This window comes from Puntigrus tetrazona, chromosome 13 (genome assembly GCF_018831695.1).
Source record: "Puntigrus tetrazona isolate hp1 chromosome 13, ASM1883169v1, whole genome shotgun sequence".
Lineage (NCBI taxonomy): Eukaryota > Metazoa > Chordata > Actinopteri > Cypriniformes > Cyprinidae > Puntigrus > Puntigrus tetrazona.
Window position 1 is genome coordinate 6,885,962 of NC_056711.1, and position 15,038 is coordinate 6,900,999.

General features: G+C 41.2%; 1 protein-coding gene across 2 annotated transcripts; it reads left to right on the forward strand.

Annotated features, from left to right (window-relative positions):
• The first annotated feature begins 4,551 nt into the window (after positions 1-4,551).
• emx2 (empty spiracles homeobox 2) lies at positions 4,552-9,742 on the forward strand. Of its 2 annotated transcripts, XM_043254683.1 has the most exons (3): positions 4,565-5,509; positions 6,885-7,069; positions 8,460-8,768. In XM_043254683.1, the coding sequence occupies exons 1-3, from the start codon at positions 5,119-5,121 to the stop codon at positions 8,625-8,627; spliced, it is 744 nt and encodes a 247-aa protein (XP_043110618.1). In that variant the 5' UTR covers positions 4,565-5,118; the 3' UTR covers positions 8,628-8,768. The 2 variants fall into 2 exon arrangements, with proteins under 2 accessions (XP_043110619.1, XP_043110618.1); XM_043254684.1 differs by lacking the exon at positions 6,885-7,069 and having other exon boundaries at positions 4,552-5,509; positions 8,460-9,742.
• The last annotated feature ends 5,296 nt before the right edge of the window (positions 9,743-15,038 follow it).

Below are 15,038 nucleotides of genomic sequence, written 5' to 3' on the forward strand. Positions count from 1 at the left end.
CCATAATTTCAGTTCTTATACAGCAGAAGACATCTTTTTGTCAAATGAAACCGTCTGGAACAAGAATCAGTGGTTACTTGTGTAGTTTTCAGACTCTTACTTTGCTCGCTAGGGGTCACCAAAATCTCAGCAAGGTTTTCTGAAGCTTTAGACGCCTCTCTCCATAAATGACCCAAGAACAATTGATTGGATCCCTATAATCTATTAATTTATGCTCTTGTTAGTAGAAAACAATAGCGTTTAATGCGCTGCTGTTGGTCCTCCTGATTGATACATTAAAAGGTTTAGTAAATAAACATTGCAGTCTTTTGTGATTTTTATTTTTTATTTTTCCCTCCGTTCCATGGCAATATGACTAAACGCAGATGCTTCTGACAGCAAAGCCGCCGTTTCAGTATAGCGAGATTCCATCTCTAGAAGAAAACGATAACAATGGCATAATCCGGTCTCTCCCAACTCGATCAGGATGGTCTTTTTCTTTCAGGGAAGTTTTAGGTGGTGCGACGCCTTTTTCTAAAGACGTCCCGGCTCTTGGTTAAACTAGCTGGGGTAGGAGGACCACACGCACACGTTGATAAGAGGTAATCCTCGGTAAACCTCATCAATGCGACTTCTTAGTTTCATGCAACGGCTTCTTTTGGATCGTGATTCTCCCCGCTGCGAGGGCGATAAACTTTTGCTCGCATTATATCATTATGCAGAAAAGACCAGAAGAAAGAAACAATTATGTCAACGGTCTTTGTTGCATTCTAGTGGAAAATCCACAATTAAGGCCAATAATCCCGCAATTGGAGCCTCAAATTCCCACGCAAGAGGTTATGAACTCCCAAACTAGATTAGACCCCTATATTTGCTAAGACCTACTTTGTGAAGTTTGACCACGGGTCACTGTGAGTAAACCACGCCGACCTCGAGCTGGAGGGGTGCCGCTTTTATGCGTTAGATATATGTATGCGTTTAAACGGCACGTATCGCTTTAACGTGTGCATCTGCCGCCCAGTCGTCCTATAGCCTGTTCAGTCCGGTTGCAGTCATTTCACTGGAATTTGGAAATAACGTTTCAGAGTCTACTTACACACATTTGGTAAATGTATTCATGCAGATCTAAATGTAGCCTAATTCTTAATAGTTATTTTCGAACGCATTTCTGCAGGCAAATGTTTAAATACCAATTATAGCAGCAAACTATAAAAACTACGTCCGCGTTCAAAACTGGGTTGGTATGTAAGATTAAGATTAAATAAAACAAAAATGTTGAATACTGAGCGATGGTTTCTTGTAAAGTGTATCACGCTTGATGCTTAATGCATTATGTTTTTACGCCTTGCGGCCTCTGTGTATTTTAAACACGTGGAGCAAGAAAGAAATATTAAAACTCTGAAGTCAAAGGCTTTCTCGACTTGGGCATTGTTTGACGAGAAAACGACTAAAAACACGCCCGGTTGGCCTCGTTTTTCGTAGGCTGTTTATTCATTTGAGTTTAAGGAATCGAATTTCGTGGCGGGATTCGAATGTTGCGTCATTCGGAAACTTATTCCGTTATATTTCTTACAGAATGTTTACAGAACAGCCTACTGAGCTAAACGCTCGTTTAATTTGCAGCAACAAGTGCGGTTTCCGAACTAACTAGCTGGCTAACTACCCTACAGTTGCCGCGCTTTAAAATGCCTTAATTCAAAAGCAAAATGCAATTAATTAGAAAACAAAAACCGCGTCGGTATATGCCGGCATACTAGTAGAAAGTCTTTAATAAATACCAGAATAATTCCTTTCGACTGCTCCGCGCGAAGCCCTGTTTGTGCTCGAGAGTTATTGCGTGGAAAGAAAAGCTCTGAAAGGTAATTTCTCGTATTGAAACTGATAGGCCCTGCACACCGAGCACACGATTGTGAATCCTGCAGTTTGACGATATAACATAATTCGGTTGACATTTCTATTGCAAAGCTCTTCGAAAAGCTGTTCATGGGCGTCAGTTACATTTCATAACATCTTTTCAAAAGCCATCCACTTAATTATTGCGTATCCGACACATTTTTTTTGAAGGATGGATAAAATAAATAGTCGAATGAAGCTCGATGTGCTTTTTGTCTTCTGAATCCAGGGCTGCGACTTTTGGACCTTTTTGTCTTTTTTTTTTTTTTCACTTTCACGCCGAAGAAAAATCACTTGGGAGACTGTAAATCAATACACCGGTATCGATCAAGCGTTAGTGCTTTTTATTTTATAGCTCAGAGCAAATTATTATTTTCAAACTCTAATTTCGACACCGTCACAGATAAACGCGACACGTGAAAATGGCGGGAACTAAAGTTAACGAACCGATCGTTTATTATTATTATCATTACTATTAATGTCGCTGCTGTTGTTTCCTGGCCTTGCGATCGCGTTTCTATATCTATTTGCGCGTTTAGTTTCTGGGCCCGCGAAGTGGGGCAAATGTTTACGTTGAGTTTAATCGAGTGAAATTAATTGCGGGATTTTAATAAGCTATTTTCGCCACACAGGCGAGGCTCGTCTCGAGCTTGTCGGTCTTTGTCCGCGGAGGGCTATAGAAAGAGCACTTAAATGCAGGTGGCATCATGAACCACGATGATTAAGGTTTTCGACACCAAAAAAAAAAAAAAAAACGTGCAAACGTGCCCCGAGAGTAGCCTAAAGTCATTTAACGCAGAGAACAAAAAGTAATTAGCAATCGGTAATCGCGCTTTTCCTTTCCGTGCACGTCCAGGAACCGTCTGAAAAGTGCGTTTCGTAAAAGCACCGGTTGGTGTCGCACTCTCCTCACTCTTCGGTGCTCGGACCCCAGCGCGTGCAGGGCGCTCCGTGGTCTCTTCTTCACTTCACAAATAACAATCACATACCTGCGTAATCTACCTCGTTTAGCAAATTCACAAAATTAAAAAAAAAAAACAAAAAAAAAAAAAACAATGGCAATTTATTTGCTCGCGTCTTCTCGAAATACGAGAGCGGTTTGTTTCGTCTCGCCAGACGTTTTCTTCAAAGTCTAAAAATCTAAACGTAGCCTAGTGGCTTGTTTACACGTGAACGATATGCACGTGTAAAATGAAGTTAGAAAAACCTTTAGGCTGTCAGAAAAATAATAATAATAAATTTAGGCTACCAAAAAAAATGAAATAAAATCAGGCTACCAAAAGCGCGATCACAAATATTTAATATGTAACGCGCAAATTGCAGTCTACCTATAAACGTTTACCGCACAGAAGAGCTGAAAAAGAGCCTCGTGCGAATTAAATATTGAATTGATAATAGTTAATGTAGGCTATGTCTGCCATACGCGTGAAAATTCCTGGGATCAAGAAATCACTTGAATATCTGAGCAAGGGAACAAAACAAGAAGGCTAGTGTTTTTGCTATTAAATTGCTATTAATTTAGACGCAAGCTAAATAACAATAATAATAAATATACCTTCAGCCTATATATTATGATTTATGATTATAATTATTATTAATGATAATAATAATTAAAGACTTGGTAACGCACTTCGCGTCAATGCAAGAAAAGCTATGGCAAGGATCGTATTTAAAACGAATCCCTCCGTTTAACGCAGTGCAGTAATCCACGGAAAGTGCACCACTTAAACCTACTGTCACGATGCGTTCGCACCTTAAACCAGCAGCTAATATATCGATCATTTATTTCAGCAAATGTGGGGTGCTGAGAGCTGCGGGCAGAACGATTCGAGAGCAAAATCAACCTGATAAACGTGGACCTATTTTGTAAACAGTTGCACGTACGCGTTCACTTGCAGCGCCAATAAAACACACCCCAGGTTTAAAACGACACGAGGCGCGTGCTAGTGTCTCGTGCGTTAATTAGAACAGAATGCATTTTATGGATTGGCTGGATTGCGTGCGTGCGTATTTTACTGGTATATTTAATAACGGAAATGTAACTAAAATTGTCCATTTGTATGTGCAGCCTGCGCTAAGCGTCCGGGAAAACTGCCTTCAGCAATTGCGTGGCGTATGCTGCAGCGTGTGAGATGTACCTGAAAGTATGCAAAAGTAAACAGGCTACAAAACCTTTTTTTTTTTTTTTTTTTTTTTTAAATGCCTATCACAGAGCCCGGGAGATCTCTGAGCATACCTGAACTTTTGAGATGCGGTATGTACATTAGCAACCCATAATGGGATTGAACTCGGCTAATTTAATGAGCAGTTAGAGGGTAATAGACTCTTGTAGTCATACGACAAACAAACAGAGCTGAAAATATTGTCTGTGTCTAATAAGCCTCATCCTTGTCTCCTGGCCAATAGAGAAAGAGAGTCTCTCATCCCTAAACTAATCACAGACCCATCGGAGAAAATGAAAACGTGGAGAGACAATACAGAGGTGGGCGTCAAACAGGCCCGCCGCTCGCCCGGAGAGAGAAAAACATTCAAAAGTTCACGAGTTTATCGTTTTGATTACGCCCCGACGGAGTTTCACCGATCACGGTCGTTTGTTTAAAGGACGCTCCGAATCTGTACTTTTTTTCCTTTTTTTTTTTTTTTTTTTTTTTTTTTTGCAGCCTGGCGCGAACGAGCGCGCGCGTGCGTCTAAACGCGCGGTGATTGAGCGCCGAGGCGCCGCGGCAACGGCGTGTAAAAAGCCTCGTTATGCCCTCGCGCGCGACACAAATACACGCCGAAGTACCTCGAGTCCCTCAATGGGATCAGCTGCGTATGTAAATTGCTCCGCAGCTCTGTTTCTGGGCGAATCCGTTCCGTTTTGCTTGAATCCGCCTCTCCGTGCTCGTTCGTATTGACGCACTTAAAGACTCTTCCCTCAACCTTAAGGCGAGCGGCAGCGACCAATCACCAAGCCATTACAGGCTTCAGAGGAAACTGTTTATGTGACTCCAGAGCTAATTAGGCTCATGAACTAACAAATCGCTAGCACAACTGGTGAGGAACCGATCACATTCATGGATTGTCTGGAGAAGTCGGCCGCCTCTCTCACGATGTGTTGAGCTGTGCGCTTTTGACTCATTTTTTTACCCTTTCTTTAGCCGCCGCTAACTTGCCGACAAAACTTTGGTCTTGGGTGTGGAGTATTTTTTAGTGCTAACGCGTGCACCGTTTTCACTTAAACTGGGGGATCTTGACCGGTGAACCATGTTTCAGCCCACACCGAAGAGGTGTTTCACCATAGAGTCTTTGGTAGCGAAGGATAATCCTTTGCCAGCGTCGAGATCCGAGGAGCCCATACGACCGGCGGCTCTCAGCTATGCAAACTCGAGCCAGATGAACCCATTTTTAAACGGCTTTCATTCCAGCGGCAGGGGCGTCTACTCAAACCCGGACTTGGTGTTCGCTGAGGCTGTTTCACATCCTCCCAACTCCGCCGTCCCAGTCCACTCAGTACCTCCTCCTCACGCTTTGGCTGCTCACCCACTGTCGTCCTCGCACAGTCCGCACCCTCTTTTCGCAAGCCAGCAAAGGGACCCTTCAACTTTTTACCCGTGGTTGATACATAGATATAGATACTTGGGTCACAGATTTCAAGGTAAGTTCCTGCTCGATATTTTCTTCTATTTTGACCAGTCGGCCGGGGAGAGAGAGAGAGAGGGGGAAAAAAAAGGCCCACACGGCCCAAGGACGCGGCGGGTTTTCGTTGATAATTAGTTAAATGCGCCTTTCGTGCAAAATAAAAAAATGTGAAATGAATGCAATCGAAAAAAGTTTATAACCGTTATATTGTATCGAAATAACAAGACACTTCGACTGCTGACATTACACAACGGTTATCAGTAAATAGCTGGAAGAAAGGAATGTGCAGTTATGCCGTATATGCACATATATATATATATATATATATATATATATATATATATATATATATATATATATATATATATAAGATGGATTAAAACTCATCAATAAAGTGTTAATGACTTTTACATTCGATGTTTTATTTTAAATTAATTATTTAGGTTTTAGATGATTTGTTTAGCGTAAACGCGTTACACCGATAGAAAGAAATTAATCGACGTAAAATCCATGGATCGCCGCGTAACATAGTCAAATATATATATATATGAAAAACTTTTATTGCGAATTACACGCATTCACGTTGCCAGAAAAAAAACTTGAGAGCGACGAAATAATTTATTAACTGAACGTAATTTTAATTTCCGTTCGACTGTTTTTTTTTTTTTTTTTTTTAAATCGTAAATTTCTCGAATTTCGCCTTTATCTGAAAGTGCATTTGCCTGCTCCTCAATGCTGCAAAAGCGACCCTAAAACGAACGCTGAGAAACGTTAATAAGTGCGGTGCTATCGTGTTATTACACACGCCACGCTATCGGGTCAGTAAAAACGGTAAAGCAAAAAATTCGGGCTCTTTTTATATTACTCGCTATGGGAAAGCGTTTGTTGTTTCTGCCCGAAACGCTGCTAATGAAAATGTATTCCCCACTAGTACAGACGGGCTACTCAAAGCCATTGAATTAATTCGTGCACAGTTCAGTCGCGGAATAAAAACAGCCGTGCGTTTCATTCACAAACGCCAAAAATATACAGGCATCATGTTTTAAATGATCACATGTGAATTAACATTATTTAGTCTCAGACTTGAATTTGCAACAAAAGTTTACTTGGCTACAGGGAACGTTATGGCTACTGGCGAGTAACTATAAAAAAAAAAAAAAAAAAAAAAGATAACAGAAAAATATCTTTATATAGGCCCTGCCCTGTTTCTGTTTGACGTGACCTTATTGTGCATTATATTTTAGTAAGATGCTGCATGCTGTGTACTGTTTTAAAATGTGAGGTCGAATTAATAGCTGAGAACAAATTGAACGAAGTCTAACGCCGATGAAGGGCAGGCTGCTTATATTGTGGCAGACGATGGGTTTTAATTTTCACTAATTTCGTTGCAGGAAACGAAACGAGTCCGGAAAGCTTCCTATTGCACAATGCGCTGGCGAGAAAGCCCAAAAGGATCCGTACAGCTTTTTCGCCATCACAGCTACTGCGGCTTGAACATGCTTTCGAAAAAAACCATTACGTCGTCGGTGCGGAACGAAAACAGCTCGCTCACAGCCTTAGCCTCACAGAAACTCAGGTAAGACGGAGTTTACCTGTCTTCATTAGCGCGCTGAGCCGCGTGCCGCCATGGATATAACGCGGCCTAAATAACCACCCAGCCGTCCTCGAAACGCTTACATACTGTGGTTAGACTGTACCCGAAATATAAACGCGCGGGCGACGTTTGCGTAACAAAAACGCGATTTGACAAACGGTAAAAAACTTTTAAAATGTCAATTATCCATGTAAATATTTCCCAACCTTTAATCGCTTCATTTGCATATACGTAGCTGCGATGCACGTCGGCCTCTTACGATACGTGCACCTATTATTATTTGCACAGATGTGGCCACTTTTTTAACATTTATTTTTTATTTCACTGCTGTTGTGCCTATTCAGCGTTTGGTTTTGTTGGGACCCCCGCGCGTAAACCGCGTCGTTCTAAAAGCGCAACGTTAAACCCACCGTTTCCAATTCACCCCGGTTTTTTTTTTTTTTTGGAGGAGGGCTGAGCGGTTCCGTTTCAAGCGGAGGGCTCTTGTGGAAAACGCTCGGCGGTTAACCGGTTAACCGTTTTAAACGGACGCTTAAAAGAACGAGGCGGATTCCGCGAATTTCCCTAACCGTATTTAAGATCGTATTTGCGCGTATCGTTCGGTGGCCCGGTCGGAGCCTATTGTCCCGGTGACAGCACCGGCCCTTTTCTAAACGCCGGCCTTTCAGAAGAGCGAGAGAGAGAAATGGACTACGAGCCACTTCAATGCTTCAATTAGCTCTCTGAAAGCACATTAAATGTGCCTCACTTGCCAAGTTGTCGGCTGTGAGCTTTACGGATGATATGAATGATAAAGGTGATGAATTAAGCTAAAGACTGAACTTTACCGACGTGTGCTAATAGAAAAGGTTTTATGCGGGGACGCGATAATGAGGGGGTGAATTGTAAATAGGCCAGCTAACACGCTGATCCGTGATAATAAGCGACAATGTCGGAGAAGTTACACCGCTATTATTATACGCTGCTTCTTTGGCGCGGACTAGTTTGAGTCTGAAGGAGCAGCAGGGTTAGTGATAGCGAGGATGCAACCTGTCGTTCGTAAACAGGTCAGGTGCACGCCAGCCAGCCTTCCTTCCCCAACCCCGTCCCCACTTATCAGTGATATGTATTTAATACCTCGTTTAAATTCTTTATGTCGTTTTAATTTATGCCGACCGGGGAAACTAAATGAAAGTCGACCGATGCTCTCGCGACTAGATTGCCCGCGAGATACCTGGCGCTTCTTTGTCCTCCCAGCCCTAGTTATTCTCGAGGCCCGTCAGCGATACCTCCTGTCAGGCCAGCTCTCTTTGTTCGAAGCGTTTTATTCGGCGGAAAAGGCCCTCGCTCGACGCTGATTATTTTCGTCTTTCCCCCCCCTCCACCGCCGCAGGTAAAAGTTTGGTTTCAGAACCGAAGGACGAAGTTCAAGCGCCAGAAACTGGAGGAGGAAGGTTCGGATTCACAACAGAAAAAGAAAGGAACTCATCACATAAACCGATGGAGACTGGCCACGAAACAAGGAAGCCCCGAGGAAATCGACGTCACCTCAGACGATTAAAAAAAAGAGAGAGAGACTTAAACTGTTTGAACCCGGGACAGCGGCGTGGCTTGAAGGATGTCACGGATAAGGACGCCGTGCGCCGACGGAAGGGAGAGGGGAAAGCCAATATCACATTTTGATTCTTCGAGATCGGCAGCTTGAGGGTGAGAGATCCTGTTGGTGGCACTGCTGTCACTACAAGGGACTGTCAATAATTTTCACGTTGCCAAGGCAAGGTGATTGACAGGTATTACACGCAGCCCCCCCATCCCCACCACCACCACACCACCCGCACCACCTCGTCACCACTATCACAAAACATAGCTCAAATGCGCATAGGACATTTGCACTTCTGAGGGGTGTTTTTTTTGTATCCCCCTCTCGTTTTATTTTTCCAAGACGTGAACCTTCCACATCAAGATACCAAAATATACTGTTTTTTGTTTTTTTTTTGTAAAACTCGAATTGCATGGTAGAGCGACGATTTTTTTTTGGTAGGTTAATTAATTAATTTGACCTTCTTCTTTTTTTTTTTTCAAAGTAAATTTGTTTTGATTCTATTTTTAATCTGAGAAATGTTGTGTGCTTCTCTCTCTTTTTTTACAACAGTGTGCAGTCTTTGAATTTATGATTCTCGTGTTAAAGTGATCGTGAAAACAATATGAAGTAGCAGTGCTGCGTTATAGTGTTTTTTTAAGAAGTAAGGCAAATTAAAAACCCAGATGATAAAAAAATAAATAAAATAAAATAAAAAACTTTATTCAAGTTTACCACGTGCAAAAGTAATTCTAACGAAAAATTCTCCATGACATTCCTTAAAAATTAAGCTTTACCATGACTCCGTAATCTTGGTGCGAATATATGATCGGGACTCGCCCCTCCTCTAAAGAGTTGCCTCGAAGGATTAATGCAAGAATTGACGGCCGCCTAGGCAGCAAAACTTCAAGCACTGAGCGTATTCCATGTATAGAGATACTAAAAGCTAATGTTTATGTTAAATCGTCTTTTACAAGAATGTAAATAATTTTGTGTTTGTGTTAAGTTTGCTACAATTTTAACACAAAGTATACTTCCAAGAAGTATGTAATTGTCAATATTTTGTCAATAAAGTTTTATCAATATGTTGCTCAGAATAAAATTACAGCCTTTTTGCTTTGCGAAAAAACCCGAAATGACAGTTTTGTCCGGTAGAGTGGTTTAGCGTGCGTCCTTTTATTTTATTTTATTTTATTTTATTTTTTTGGGAAACGATTATTGGACAGCGCCGTATGGGGTTGCTCTGGCATTTGTGCTCCTTTGGTGTCATCGCAATTATCTCTATTATATCAATGGAATATTTCTAATCGATCTGAGCGTATCAGGAATGTAGCGGGGAAACGGACTGGTTAAAATGTAACGCAAAATAGAAAGCCTGCAACGATTTTTTTTTTCCACAGCGAAGTGCTTGTTTTTTTTTTTTCTCTCTCCCTTGCCTCATTTGCCGCTCGGTCCGATAGACTGGCGTTAACCAGTTTTATTTCCATTGGTGGAAGAGCAGCGTCTGGTCTGTTCAAGCTACAAAGAGTCCTGCGAGCTTTTGTGAAAGTGCAAATCAGTTTAGGCAATTATCATACGAGTAATATGTGGGGGAAAGGGGATGCATTGCCCAGTGGTCCACTTTAATCTGTTAATCCGTGGATCCAAGGGGGCCTGGTTGGACATAATTTAGTACAATCTGACTACCTCTCACAACGCGATAAGAGAAGGTTTGCAATGTGCCGCAAAATAGGAGCTTTGTTTAAAATCTTGTCGGCGGCGACGGCTGGAATGCATCTAGCCTTCGTTCTCCGTTCTTGTGTTTTATCATAGCGCACCATCCTGCCACGAATAATAGGCTGGGCTGCAGAACGCAAATATGATTTTTATATGCGTGTGTGAAACACGTGCATTAACTTGTATTTTAAAAGCACGCCATGCATAAATATATATATATATATATATATATATATATATATATATATATATATATATATATATATATATATATATATATATAATCGCATTGTATTTTAATAGCACGCATGACTAAATATTTCGAAATCCCAAGAAAAACCATCGCCGGGCGTTTTCGTGTTGTCCCCAAAACTTTTTAATCGGAGTTTGATAAAGGTTAAAATTTTCATTGGACTATACATGCGCATACTATATATAAAGGGATTTTTGAACAGTCTGTGGACTATAACGGTAATAAAAAAAATCTGCGGAGAATACTATTAGCTTTGAAAAACCCCTAAAAGCTTTATTACAAACCCAGCTTTGAAATAGAGGGATTAGAAGGCTGAAAGGGTCCCACAATAGTTAGAAGAAAAGGTTTCATGCTAATGAGGTTAATGCCCTTTGTATCTCCGGACTCCACAACTTCATTACTCCTATCTCGGGCAACACCGAGCGGCTCAGAGCCCGCAATCCACTCGAGCTGTTCCCTACCCTGCCTAAAGAAGGATTTGATAGCAGCCCTGTTCAAACTAGATAATTATATCTTTTCAAGTTGGAATTAAGATAAAGAAAGTGCAGTGAAGGCGGTGAGCCTTGATCCGCTGCAAACAAATTTGGCGCACTTTCTCCCTCCGTCGTGCCTCAAAAGACAGGACACCCCCTCGTTACCGCGCGCTCCCCTTTATTAATTTTGCATTGCCGATTCAAATGCGCCTGGTGTTTTGCATTTAATGCCGGACAATTATCTGAATTTAAAGAAGGGGAATTATATTTCGCCAAACGGAAAAGGCTTAGAAACTTTTTATTATTTGTTAACGTTATTTGAGTCGAGAAGATTAAATTAACTTTAAAGGCCCAGTTAGCGTGCTGAATGAAGACCAAAAAATGCAAGGGCATTAGAAAACCCGAATGCACTCGATGCGATATTTTCTAGCCAGGTTTTAAAGCACGCATATATGTTTAATTTAATTACGTAGCTGTTTATATAATATGACACGGATTTGATTTAGCACTGCATTAAGCTCGCCTGTTTAATGTATTCAAATATTGCCGAAAGATGCGATCTCTGTTCACCCCAAACAGCGAGCGTTGGGCTATGACTTCGACCTTGCACGGACCAGGCCTATTAATCGATTTGCTTTTCCAAACAAGCATCCGGGCCATGGGACTCGCTGTATTGAGAACCTTCTGACCCGCTGGGTTACCCCGTGCCGCGATAACTTGTTTCAGAAGCGGCATTAACTTAAACGTTCAACAACGCCACGCTTACGCAGGGGGAAAACGATCAATCACGGAGGGCCTTCGCCGTGATTCATCATACAGCGAGGAAGAGGAAAAAAAAAAAAAGTTGGTGTAGCTTCCAAATGCTCGCAGTGGTTTCTGAAATTGAGGTCTGGGTTTTAAACCCAGGTGAAAAACCTGCGCCGTACGAGTGATGTTAAATAATTACCCGTCATTTTAAACAGCCTCCTATCAAATAACCCCAATGACCCAAAACCTCTAATCTGCAATTACTAGCTTTAATTACGTCCGCTGATCCTGCTAAAAGGCGGTTTTACAGTACACCGGACGGGCTGGACTGCCGTGCAAAATAAAGTTATGCCGCCTAACGTATTGCACCGTAATGGTCTAAGATCACTTTTAACGTTTAAAAAAAAAGTGCGATGGAGATTAAAGTTCCACTTCGATTTATTTAGAGTTCGAGAAACATGCCACATGTCTTTCGGTCCGAAGTCGGGCTGGCTTCTGCTTTATACGCTCTGCGTTTCCAGTTGCAACTGGCCACCGAAGCTGGTTTTTGGGAGATATTTATAGCGCGGACTGTAATGTGACGTCACGACAAACACAATCTATCCTGTTTCACAAATTGCTTTTGAAACCGATCCTTGTAACGGGAGAATGACCCCCAACCCCACGATTCCCGCGGTCCTGCCATAAGGTACAGCGATAAATATACAAGACTAATGAGCAATTACAAAATAATCAGCCTTCAAATAATTTAGGTTACAAATTAAATATCATCTTAGATCCACTATTTTATTATTAACGAAGGAAAGCCCTGAGAGTTTCCATTGTAAAAGCGAGCCTGGTCTGGAGAAATGCGCTCGAGTAAATTTAGTGATAACTTCACGACGTGGTGAGACCAGGATTGCGTTCAATTCATTTTTTTTTTGTAGCCTTGGTCAAGTGCATTGAATCCACTCGGACCATTCACTGAAACACACAAATATCAATGGATCAGAGGTAAAGCGTGGGTAACAACTGCTGCCTCGAAAGGCCACTACATCTACAAATTTAACAGCAGTTTTAAAAACTTTTCCATCCGCATTTAAACGTCTATTCTCATTTCTCTTGGTTAACGGTGATGAAAACTTTATGGCAGCGTTTTTATTGCAATACTATTGCAAAACCAAAAACATTAAAATAAATAAATAAATAAATAAATAAATAAATAATAATAATAATAATAATAATAATAATAATAAATGAAATAAATAAAAATAAAATAATAATAATAATAACGCATTTATGTTGTTGTTTGTAGAATCGCCTCGTTTTATTTCTTTGCGACGCTGGGAATTTGTCTAGAAGAAAGCACAGGACGAAAACCTTTAAATCACCAGTAGCCAGAAAAAGTCAACGCATTAATAAGGAGCCCGTGTTTTCGTATCAGGCTAGAACTGTAACTTATTTAGGCTATCTTGTCTGCGGCTGTCAGATACAAAACGGTTCCTCGACCCCAATAAAGTGGGCCTACATCGTGAAAAACCCCAGCTAAACATCAAAATCATTCGTAGCCTAATCGAAGAAGACTATTCTTTTCATATAGAAATGATCTGATTTTTTTTTGTAGATGAGTGAACGTGCCTCAACGACATGGAGACAAGTAACAAAACCTAACGGGACGGCACGCATTGTGGGTCATGATTAAGGGTTTTTGGCTGACAACAGACCCAACGCGTTTATAATTGCGATTAGTCTATATGTGGCTACCATGATACAGACTGGGCTACTGGAGAGGTTTTGTGAGAAGAAGAGCACGTGGGGAATCTTAAATGACTTTCGTGAACTTGGTCAATGAAACTGATGTTTGGTTTCTTATTAAATGGCTATTCTTGTTAAAACAGACCTATAAAGTTTATCCTCATCGCATGTCGTGTATTTAGACCTTTCAAGCGCGTGTACAGACTGCAGAGTTTCCTTTTAAAAGGCACTTATTACTTTTAAATTCATAGCCTGTATTAAAAATGTTTTAATGTACAGTAGCCGTGCGTGAAATAATTTGTTTACGTCGTTTACGCAACAGACTTAAGAAGTGATTTTCTATTTAATTAATGAACGTTTTAGGTGCTGGTTCGGTGAACATTATAAGCATTAAGTAGCTTATGTGCAACTTGCGTCTTACCATTACATTAATAACCTCAATAGCTCAACGCCATATACGTTAATAGGCTACCGCTTATTGGAAAGTAAAAGAGACCACAAAAAGATGATATTGTAAAAGGACAGAAAATCACTAATCCTAACCAAAATCTGTAAATGTAGCTTTAAAATGAACAATATCTCCGATGGTCTGTTGTCAAACAGACGACTCACTTGTACATGTTCTCGGTGCCTGAAGACACGCTCCCGCAGACGGAGCGCGAGAGGAGAGCGCGCGCACGCACGCACGCACGCACACGCAGACCGCAAAGATCGGAGGCCTGGAAACAGACCTGTAGCGCTTCAATAACGGGGTTTTAACACTGCGATTGCACGGTGTAGGTCGGTCGACTCGCTGAAGTGTCTGGGATCTCCCGCACAAGCCCGGCCATCTCACACAGTGGATTAAAACTAAACTCACCCTGGAGTTCCCAGGTGCACCGCTTTAATAATTTTGCATTTGAACGCAACGCGCGCCTTTTGAAAGTGTTGCGTTAGTGTTGTGGTCATTACAGCTTTTGGAATGTAGCCTGTTCCATAAATCATGAGTCTTAGCTAATGTGGAGGAGTCAAAGCGGAGCGTTTTGAGTGCAAGTGCAAAGCGTGCTCCTTATATCTCAAGTTAATGTTGGTTTATGGTTCGCTTTGTAACAACAACAACAACAACAATAATAATAATAATAATAAAAATACTGCATGAAGACATTTCCTTTAAAGTACTAATGTATTCCACATGGCAGGACTGTACACCTGATAAAATATCTCTGGGGCCTCTCTGTTTGGAAAATCCTCGATTCGTTCCCTAAATAAAATAAACAATGGCTTCACTAAATATATCACATGTGTTGCCATATTGATTCGCCTCGTCTACTGCCCTCGTGGTCACTCTTCTCATATGTTGCCTAAGTTGATGGTATGCTTTCTAACACTAGTTCATTGAGTTTGTGTTTTGAAAGACATCATTACCGCAGCCAGCCATAATTTAGACAACACACTTTGTATGACTGGAATAATATAGTCCAATATTATATA